Raw genomic sequence first — 11,454 nt, forward strand, 5'->3', positions numbered from 1 at the left:
ACTTTTGATACTAGGGCATAGGTCATTATGTCTAAAGAGAAAACAGTTTTGGAAAAAGATGAGATAGAACACTTTAAAAGTATCATGATGAAACTCGATTCAATGAGAAAAGAAAGCAGACATTGTGACCTCAAAATCAATGTAGAAGGGAAGGTGCTCCACGTACACAAAGATGTGCTCTGCGCGTCATCAAATTACTTTGATGCAATGTTCTCTCATGAAACTCTGGAGAAACTGGAAGGCATAGTTACTATGAAAGATGTCGAATTTACTGCATTCCAAAAATGCATCGACTTCATATACACTGGAAAGCTGTCAATATCATTTGATCAGTGTTTTGCAGTTTTACTATGCGCCAGTGTTATGCAGTTGGATAAAGTTTGTGATGAAGTCGACCGTTTCCTTGAATACTGTTTAAACGGACAAAATATCTTTCAAATACATGCGATTGCTGAAAAATTCTCACTGACATTTCTGGAAAAGTCATGTGAGAAATTTGCTATCGATAATATTGTTGCCGTATCAAAGCTTGATGAATTCAACTTGATGGATATTGGATTTTTGATACGTCTCATATCTACAAATGCAACGTCCGAAGACATAAAGCTTGCCTGCGCTCTTCAATGGGTGAATGCTGATTTAGATAACCGACTTGTACATCTGGAGAAGCTCTTGGAATGTCTCAATGCTTTGGATATCACTCCTGGATATTGCAGGCTCCTTATGAAAGAAGAGCAACTCTGCCGTATCTCTAATAACCTGGTGAAATTTTTATTCATGACTCCTGACACTGAAAGGAGCACAAGCTCTGGACCTTTGGAGATTCCTTCTCTTCTAAATAATGTTCCTAGCTCAATCATTCTAATCGATACCATCGCGCTATCCGTGAATACTTACTTTCCATCAAACGGAAAATGTTTCTGCGTTGAGAATTATGAGTCGTGCATGAATGATGCATATTTCGCCTGCTGCGCAACGAAAAATACCTTGTACGTTATCACAACGCAAAAAGAAGTGGTATACCTTGATTTGGACAGTTTCTACAGTTGGTCCGATCTCCCATGTACAATTCACCAGCACGGCCAATATCTGCAATGCGACATTGTCGACGATCACATTTACGTTGGAGGGCAGAACTTTTTGGAAAGGTTGAATTTAGTGAAGACGAAGCTTGGCAGGAGATTGATCTTGGAGGAAAAATATGCAATAAATCGGGACTTGTGCGATATCAAGATAGCTTGGTTTTGGTTGGCGGTGAACATGCGGGCGAGCGCATTGCCGACGTGAAAGCCTTTTCTGGCTCTCAATGGTACACCATGGATTCCATGAATTTTGACAGGGATATGCCGTCGGTTGTAGTCCTTGACACAATGTCATTGTTTGTTTGTGGAGGTTCATTGTTAGACAATCTGGAAGTATACGATACCAACACAAAGCATTGGACTATTATTCCATGTACCGTAATTTTCCATGTATAATGCGCAAAATTTTACCGATTTTTTGCCCTAAAATAGGGGGTGCGTATTATACATGGGTACAGCAAGCCTTGAAAAAAAAATCGCTCAGTCAAAAATTTGAAATCACACCTTTCTTCATGTTTGTTTAAATCGCGCATCACCTCTAGCCATTGGGCATCGTAATTCGTATTATAGAGTGTAACGCGCTGCCAAATAGAGAAGCCTGTTGCCAATTAACGAAAAGCGTGTTTTTAATTAACGAGTTTCGTCTGCAAAGCACGCGATCTCTTGCTGAGTTGGTTTGCCGTTTGTACGCCAGCGAAATTAGCTCGCTGATTGCTACAAGCGTGCGCGGCAATCCTTGTTGATTCATCGCGTCGACGACAGGCATTAACAATCGCATACACAAGAGGCCATGTGCGCAAGATATAATCGCTTGTGTAATCAGTCACATCTCCAACAGGACTGGTGCGCCCGACATAACCGTCGGTCTGAGCAATCGCATCTGTAATTGTAATAGGCCACGTGCGCAAGATGTCGTGTATTGCTAGCCTGAGCTATCGTGTCGCCGACCTCACAGGCTTTAGCTACTATCTACTCTCGTTTAGAGACAATGCCGTTAATTGTATTATGATTAGCGATCATCATGTCATGATTGTTCGACAGTAACATCGCAAAACAGAACAACATCGAATACTAAACCGCAACTATTCATGTACTCATGTACTGCGAATGCAGGGTGCGTACTATACATGGGTACAGGCTTTTTCCCCGAATATACACGTCATTTTAAGGGTGCGTATTATACATGGGGGCGCACTATATTCGGAAAATTACGGTACTAATATGCCACGCTCTCCATTCCTCTTGTCCACTATTGATAGCCGGCTGTTTGCCGTCGAATGCCACCCACAGCCTTTCCTTTTGAAGGTGTTTGACAAATACAAAGGATCGTGGAGGAACTGTAAGCATCGACCTTGCCCCGAACTCAAAGTTTACCCGGGTCAAAAGGTAATATCCTGTACTGGAAATAGAGTAAGTCACTATTGGAGTGATGAGAGTGGCTAGATTTTGTTTGATGGTTGCAGATGGAGTTTCACACATGTGTAACATATACCACTTCGGAAGGTGGTGTTTATAATGGTTGTTCAAAAATGCTGCGTTGTAATGTATCATTCTATAGATTATTGATAAAAAAAACATCAATGGGCCAGCAAGAAACTAGCAGCAAAGGCGTCATATTTTCGGTCATGATTTCTGTTCAATGATTTGACGAATTGGTAGTAAAGCGTAATGGGTGACAGTGTGTTCCTTTGAAAATTATTTTGGTTTGCCACTCATATTTAACTCGTGTAATGTTTGATCTGTGTTTCAACATGCTGATACTTCTTTGGCCTCTTTCTCATTGCGTGTGTACAACTGTACTGTACAGGCCTCTTTTTAACATGTTCTTCTATTTTTGATACCATATTTGAACTTTGTAAGCCAGGATGGGGGTTTCACTGAATGACTCTTCCAAGTCTTTCCACTCTTTTCATGCATTTCATTGTATTGCAATATTTGTGGAGTTTTAGATTGATCATGGTAATTGGGGGATACCTGTACTGAATCCCTTTACTCGATAACAATCATATTTACTTCTCTGCAGATTTACTAGGCATCCTTTTACTAGTTTTATGAAATATGGCAGACATGATGTTTGTTTTTGGACTGGCCACCTCATACCACCATACTGGAATGCTGCCTCGACTGACGGCCCATTTAGAACTGCCAGTGGCAGTCTCAATCTTTACCGACACCCGTCCAATGCTTTCTCCGCCAGCATTTACTGCACTGTGTGTGCGTAGTATATCCTTATATTCCCGAAATAGTTTCTTGATTGCAATTTTCCACTGATCTGACGACGACCGATGTGCAAACATACTTAGGTAAAACCTAAAAATTGACTGATATGAGAATTGAGCACTCGCGGTGATCGACACCGTTATACTATTTCAGTGGCTTTCAGCCTTCTTCAGGCCAGTATTGATGGTCGCTTCGTAAACCGATATTGTATGCCAGCATTCGGACAGCATTGTGTCTGGGGTAGATTCGATCTTTGCTTGCCACTCGGACACCACGTCTGGGGCATTGTCGGGATTTGATGCCACTCGGGCATCATATCTGGGTTATGTACGCACTGTCTTCCGCCACTCTGACATCATATCTGGGGTAGATTCTGACTTACGTTGCTATCGGATATCATGTCTTTCGTATGTTCGACTGTTTGTACTGTGTTGCACCACTCTGACATCACATCTGGGGTGTGTTCGGAATACGCCTCCACTTGTACAGTGTATCCGGGTAGATTCAGACTGTGTGCCACCACAGGGACTGGGACATGTTAGGACTTTGGTGCAACTCAGATATCATTTCTGGGATGTCTTCACACTGTCTTCCGCCACTCGAACACCATATCTGGTGTAGATTCGAGCTGTGATCCGCCACTTGGACATTCTATCTGGGGTATAATTTGACTGTATGACTACAAACATCATGTCCGGTTATGTTTGGGCAATCTTGGCACTTCAACTTGGACATCATGTATGGGGTATGTTTGCACCTTGTTTGACCACTACTAAATAATTCCTCGAAAGATTTCTCAAATGTTTCCATCAAATCAAAACTCATTGTGTATCAATGATATCTCATTATCATAGGAGGGTTAGATAATATTGGACATACATTTGGTACTAGCTTGATTGCTGTTAGTCCTATGAATTTTGCAAGGACTTATCTATCTGTCCTCAATTCAATTTTCCATTTGTCAGGACTTGAAAGTTTTCTTGCTGATGATTTCGAAACTTATGATGACAGCGGTAATCTTTGCACAATCATTACATACAAAATCTCCCCAAGTGTAACCTATACTTTAAACAGCTTAAAGTAGACGTGATATTTTCGGTGCTGGCGTTGAAAACATTGGAGTGTTTTGTCTGTAAAGAAATCCTGTGATAATAAAAATTTTAGACATTAAGACTTTATTGATCACCATGGTCATCAACATCAACAACAGACATTTTGCAGCATGCCTGTTTCGAAGTATTGCGAACCAGACAAGTATAATTTCATGACATATATTTGTTTGTTATTCTTGTTGTTTATACTATTTTGGTACCCGCACCGTGTTCCCGAATAGTATACTAGTATGTAATCGTTTTTCCATTATCAGAATACAAACATCTTATTGTTCCTAAACCCTAACTGTTTAACCATGTCTCGACATGAAGAATACACATAGAACATGGATGAAGCCGGCCATTTTAAAGCCCTGATGGCAAGACTTGATTTGATGAGAGAAGAAAGAAAATATTGTGATGTCACCATAACTGTTGAAAGCAAACATATCCATGCACACAAGGATATCATTTGTGCAGCATCTGATTATTTCAATGCCATGTTTTCTCACGATACATTGGAGAAACAGCAAGGCCTAGTTGCAATGAAAGATGTCAAATATGACGCTGTCAAAAAATGCATTGACTTCATTTATAGCGGAAAACTATCGGTATCGATCCTGCAGTGTGAGGATATTTTAACCTGTGTCACTACAATGCAGTTGATTCAGGCATGCCAAAAAATTGAATATTTTCTGCAAGGAATTTTGAACGTTGAAAGCTTCTTTCTTGTGAGAGATATTGCTCTGAAATTTTCCTTGAAAAACTTGCTTCACTCATGTGATTCGTTTGCTGTCGACAATATTGTCTCCTTGTCGAAAGTGGAGGATTTCAATACGGAAGAATTGAGTTTCATATCATCACTGATATCATCGGAAGCCATGTCTATCATTGAGGATGATAAATTAGCATGTGTGCTCCAATGGTTGAATGCTGATCGCTGCAACCGTGAAACAAACCTGATGGGCTTGCTTCAACATGTTAGGGCCCCTAAACTTAGCCCTGGATATTGCAAGTATTTAATGGAGCAAGAATCATTATGCCACACCTCTGTTGAACTTATCAGACATCTCTTCGCGGCTGTCGTCGGAGATGGTAAAATTGCTAACTTCAATCCGCGTGATATTCTAAGTGAAGCAAAAATTTCATCACACAACTCAATAATTATCTTCAATGAAACTATAGAAGAAGTAGTGTCGTATTTCCCATCAGATGGAAAATTGAATCCGGTTATCAAATATTGTGACCCAATGAAGCCGGAGGAACTTGCCAGTTGCTCACTTAACAGTGTTTTATATATTATTTTCTGCAATCACCAAGTATTTTCCTTCAACTTGAAGGATAAAAATCTTTCTTGGACATCTCTTACAAACTGTAAGAAATCACATGGAAAATATTTGCGATGCACAATTTATCGTAACAATATCTATGTTGGAGGAAATGATTCCTTGGAAAAGTGGGATTTAACAAGAAATGAAAATTGGGAAGACGTGGATTTAGAAGAAAATATCTGTGAAGAGTTGAAACTAATACAATATGAAGATTTTCTTTTTGTCATTGGGGGTAGAGACAATGATGGAAAGGCTGTGAACAATGTGATGAAAAGTTCACCTGGTATCAAATGGATTACAGTTAGTCCTATGAATTTTGAAATGGCCGATCCATCTGCAGCTGTTCTCCATTCCACCCTGTATGTAGGTGGAGGCCCAAGCAATTATGGTTTGGAAATGTATGATGCTGGGACCAATATATGGACCATCATCGCATGCAAGATCTCTCCCTCTCGTTATAAGCTTTTTAATATTGACTATGAAATATTCGGTGTTTTTAAGGAAGACGATGGGTGTTATATTATGGAATTTGATGCAGAGAATAAAGCGTGGAAAGTGAAAAAGCGTATCCTCACAGGCGGCATTTGGGAGCCTGGAACAGCAACAGCTTTTTATTAGCTTGTCTGAAATGTTAAATATGGACTGTGACTTTAAATAGTGGCAATCGATGTAACTATAACATTGGGCAAGAATTTTGAACAAAGAATTTGTTGACTTTGATTTTGCTCTTGGTTTAGGCTAATTTTGCTATGCTGGTTCAAAACATGCCAATGATTTTATTCTATCTCGTCAAGTTTTTGCTCTACTACATATGCCCGAAATATGCAAATTGTCACGAATCAAGCCATATTACTTTTCCACATATAGAAATCCACACTTTTATCATATAATAAGTTATATGGCAAAGTCAATTCCAACTAGTAGATGCTGAGTTATTCGAGTTTTTCATTGATAATTCTCGGATTATCCTTGATCGTTGGATTATCAACGAAAAACTCAAATAACTCCGCTTCTACTACTTGGAATTGACTCATATTTGTTTTTCATCGTCTTTGAAGACAGCTCAACAATTTTGTGGGATCAACAGAAAAATTTGAAAATTAAAAAAAAAAAAATTCCTAATAAATTAAAAATTTTAATTAGATCTACCGATTCGTATACTTGTTGGAATTGAATCAACTTTGGTGAGCAGCGTTTTTTTTAAGGTAACCTGACAATTTAATCAGTGAATGACTGGAATCCGAGGGAAAAAGTTATTTTTGAACAGGCCTAATGCACATGTAACCATAATACACATGTGCCACTCCCGTATGTTTATGTCGGACAGCATACATTGAAAAAAGCTAAAATATCTCCATAATTTCCCAGAAAACCTTGACATAGTCAGTGATGGGCAAGGAGAAAGCATCCCCCAATATCTGAAGATGAAGGGGGTAAGATACCAGAGCAGATTGGAGCTTACATATGTTAGCCAACTATTGCTCAAGTATCAAACGAAACAACCCACAGAATTATGAGTTATTAGCGCAAATTTGGACCCTGAAACTCTCACTTTATTTGTATTGCAGAAGCAATATCAGTTTAAATCACCCAAATTAAAGCAGTGCAAATGTTTATTTGGAGTCTATTGATTTACTTTCGACTGCTTGTGGTTTTTGTAACGTTTTATACAATAAACACAAAATATTATAAGCAGTACTTTTATGTGGGTTATGAGACAATGGGGTGGGTGCCTACCCCAAAAACCTGACGTGATAGAGAAAAACGGAAGTCATTTTCTAATTCAGCGCCCAAAATGTAGTCGAAATCAATTGTCTGATCAAAGTCAACATAAATTGTGTTTACCAGTGTAATTGATGATATATTTTATGACTACATCTAATATCTGGCACTGCTTATGTTTGATGTCTTCAGTCCTTGTCAATCCGACTAATTAAACGCTAGTTGAGAGCAAACCATAAGCTGAAAAATATTTGGTCACATTAGCCAACTCGGCTGATTTTGTCTATGATTCAATCGTTACATATAAATATTTGTCAAATATGTTCAATAATTTATTGTTTGATACTATTGCCTTATTCGCAATGACTGAATGTTATCTTGTGGTAATGATTGGTTACATTTGTTTTATTCTGATTTCACAGAATAAGTTAACGCAATCCCACATTGGTGTTGCTTTGAATACGGTGAAATGCATATTGACCAAAAACTTGTGTATTCCAGTTTGAATATCCTAATCCTCATAAAGCTACTGTCTGCATATGGCGGAACCTGTCCGGTAAGACTTAATTTAGTAGGGACTTTTTATTTGTTCAAATTCAGACGCTCCAAGATTGATAGTGACGACCCGTATCAAAAGCATTGTTGTGACAGTTGCACAAATAATTTTTCTGAACAAACGTGAATCGATTTTGTCAAACTTTGAGTTCACTAAAGTGATGTGACGGACAAGCTATTTGCTAATTTTAGTGCACCCAATATCACTGTGACGTTCGGCAGTAGACATAACCAATCGCCTGTTACTGCAACATAAAACTTCTTGTGTGCCAGTAATCCTTAAAATTCCATGAACGCTTCATTACACGCTATGGTGCTCATGCAAAACGTGTTAGCGACCCCAAGATTAAGTATCCACAATACAAAATGTTTTTTAGGAACAACATGCCATAGATTTAACGACATGTACAGACGAGAGCATTGAACTGGTAACCATAATTGTGGTGTTATGACCCCGTAGACAGGTCTATACTGTATGTATTTATTTTGTAAGTGTGTTTGCTCCCCGCCAGAAACCCACTGGTCGGGAACCATTAGACTAGTATAATTTCATGACACATATTTCCTTGTTATTCTTGATGTTTATACTGTTTAGGTAATGTTCCCGAATAGTATGTAACGTAATGATGTAATGATTTGTACATTCTCAGATCATAAACTTCTTTTGTTCCTAAAAACTCTATCAACATGTCTGAACATGAAGAATACACATTAAACATGGACGAAGCCGGCCATTTTAAAGCTGTAATGACAAGGCTTGATCTGATGAGAGAAGAAGGAAAATATTGTGATGTCACCATAACTGTTGAAAGTAAAAATATCCATGCACACAAGGATGTCATTTGTGCAGCATCTGATTATTTCAATGCCATGTTTTCTCATGATACATTGGAGAAACAACAAGGCATAGTTACAATGAAAGATGTCAAATATGAAGCTGTTAAAAAATGCATTGACTTCATTTATAGTGGAAAACTATCGGCATCAATTCTGCAGTGTGATGACATTTTAACTTGTGTCACTGCAATGCAATTGATTCAAGCGTTCGAAAAAATTGAATATTTTCTCCTAGAATTCCTGAACCTTGAAAACTTCTTTCTTGTGAGAGATATTGCTCTAAAATTCTCCATGAAAAACTTGCTCAACTCTTGTGATTCATTTGCTGCTGTCAATATCGTCTCTATGTCGAAACGTGAGTATTTCAATACAGCAGAACTGAGTTTCATATCCACACTGATATCATCGAATAACCTGTCTCTATCTGAGGATGTAAAATTAGCATGTGTGCTCCAATGGGTGAATGCTGATCGCTCCAACCGTGAAGCAAACTTGATGGGCTTGCTTCAACATGTTAGGGCGCCTAAACTTAACCCGGGCTATTGCAAATATTTAGTGGAGCATGAACCAATATGCCACACCTCTGTCATACTTGTCAGACATCTCTTCTCAGCTGTCTTCGGGGATGAAAAAATCAAAAACATTGATCCATGGGATATTCTAAGTGAAGCAAAAATTCTGTCTCACAACTCAATAATTATTTTCAATGAAACTCTAAAAGAAGTAATGTCATATTCTCCATCAGACGGGAAATTGAAATCGGTTGTCAAATATTCTGACTCAATGAAGTCAGTGGAGTTCACCAGTTGTTCACTCAACAGTGTTCTATATATTTTTTTCTGCAATCATCAAGTATTTTCTCTCAACTTGAAGGACGAAAATATTTCTTGGACATCTCTTCCTAGCTATCAGAGATCACATGGAAAATTTCTGGACTGCACAATTTATAATAATGATATCTATGTGGGAGGGAATAATTCCTTGGAAAAGTGGGATTTAACAAAAAATGGAGATTGGGTAGACGTAAATTTAGAAGGAAATATCTGTGACCAGTCGAAACTAATACAATATGAAGACTTTCTTTTTGTCATTGGAGGTAGAGACAATGGTGGAAAGGCTGTGAACAATGTGATGAAAAGGTCACCTTCTATTAAATGGATGACAGTTTGTCCTATGAATTTTGAAATGACCTATGCATCTGCGGTTGTTCTCCATTCCACTCTGTACGTGGGTGGAGGCCCCCAACAGCATAATTTGGAGATGTATGATATCAAGACCAATATATGGACCATCATCACATGCAAGATCCCTCCCGTATTTCTTAACCTTTTGAAGGTTGACTATGACATCTGTGGTGTCCATATGGAAGACAGAGAGTGTTATATCACGGTATTTGACACTGCAAATAAAGCATGGAATGAGAAAAAAGCAATCCTTGCAGGCGAAATTTGGGAATCTGGAACGTCAACAGCTTTTTCGTAGCCTGAAATGTTAAATATGGCATGCGACTCTAAAGAGTGACATTCGATGTAATTATTGCTGATGATACATTTTATGACTTCATTCAATATCTGCTACCGGGTTATGTTTCATGTCTTCATCTCATGTCAACACCGACTCATTTGTCGCTTTTTAAGAGCAAATCATAAGTTAAAAAGAGATTTGGTCACATGAGCCAACTCAGGTTGATTTTGGAGATGATTCAATCCTTACATATAAAAATTTGTGAAATATGTTCATAAAATTATTGTTCGATACTATTACCTTATTTACAATGGCCGAATGTTATCTCGTGGTAATGATGGGCTACATCTCTTTTATTCTGATTTGACAAAGTGAGTTTGTGCGATCCTACATTAGTGTTCCTTTAGATCAGGGGTCACCAACACGTGGGCCGCATGCGGCCCGCGAGGTCATATTTTGCGGCCCACGACCTGATTTGAAATTTCGGAAGAACGCTTAGTAAAGCATTTTGAAATGCTGAAATTGATTTCAGTTTGAACATATTTTTGTTGTTAGTCAAAGTCTTGCGCACAATGCCGCTATTCCTCACTAGCTGATACGGCTTCGGCGATGGTAATATCAGTCCATGGAGAAAGAATTTGCTGATATGAATTTGCATATTGCCTTGACGTGCAATGGCCCACCACTGCCCAGACCAAGACGCTTAGAAAACGACTTTGGGCTCCCAAAAAGACCCAAGCTTTACGAGGAGATAGTTTTCCAGCAAGTAGGCCTACCGTGTCTAGCTAACCACAATATCGATTCTTTAGTCCAGCGGTGGCGAATCTGCGGCAGTAGAAGGAAAATTATGCGGCCGTCGACACTTGATTTGAATAGGATGTGTTGGCGGCCGTCAATATGTCAATTGAATTTACGAATTGACTCCCCAATTAATGAGAGGTTTGAATTATACTTGAAATTTTCTTCGCGCAATGCGCGATTCAATGCGAGTTGATTTTCGATTTTAATATAATAGTGTCCTTTGTAATCTGAGCCCCACAGCACGGATGCAAACTGCAAAGGAAAGATGCGCCCATAAATAAATATCAATTTGTAATCGTGTTCTCCTCACCACAAAGGAAATTTGTTTCTGGTAGGCCTACATTTGGGCGA

The 11,454-nt window shown here is 38.7% G+C and overlaps 4 protein-coding genes across 4 annotated transcripts in view; 3 read left to right on the forward strand and 1 right to left on the reverse strand.

Moving 5' to 3' along the window:
- The window catches only part of LOC145442513 (GATOR2 complex protein WDR59-like), a 458,341-nt gene that overhangs the window by 181,880 nt on the left and 265,007 nt on the right, over positions 1–11,454 (reverse strand). The gene's annotated exons all lie outside the window — the stretch shown is intronic.
- Positions 28–3,106, forward strand: LOC145442554 (kelch-like protein diablo). Its single transcript, XM_080320497.1, has one exon. It carries the CDS (start codon positions 28–30, stop codon positions 1,285–1,287), a length of 1,260 nt encoding a protein of 419 aa, XP_080176623.1. The 3' UTR covers positions 1,288–3,106.
- LOC145442546 (kelch-like protein 6) lies at positions 4,735–7,947 on the forward strand. Its single transcript, XM_080320488.1, has one exon. The coding sequence runs from the start codon at positions 4,741–4,743 to the stop codon at positions 6,340–6,342; it is 1,602 nt and encodes a 533-aa protein (XP_080176614.1). The 5' UTR covers positions 4,735–4,740; the 3' UTR covers positions 6,343–7,947.
- On the forward strand, positions 8,095–10,561 carry LOC145442543 (kelch-like protein 6). Its single transcript, XM_080320484.1, has one exon. It carries the CDS (start codon positions 8,689–8,691, stop codon positions 10,318–10,320), a length of 1,632 nt encoding a protein of 543 aa, XP_080176610.1. The 5' UTR covers positions 8,095–8,688; the 3' UTR covers positions 10,321–10,561.

The sequence above is a fragment of the Botryllus schlosseri genome, chromosome 7, assembly GCF_051294905.1.
Source record: "Botryllus schlosseri isolate E-star chromosome 7, Bs_hap1, whole genome shotgun sequence".
In the NCBI taxonomy this organism is placed as follows: Eukaryota; Metazoa; Chordata; class Ascidiacea; order Stolidobranchia; family Styelidae; genus Botryllus; species Botryllus schlosseri.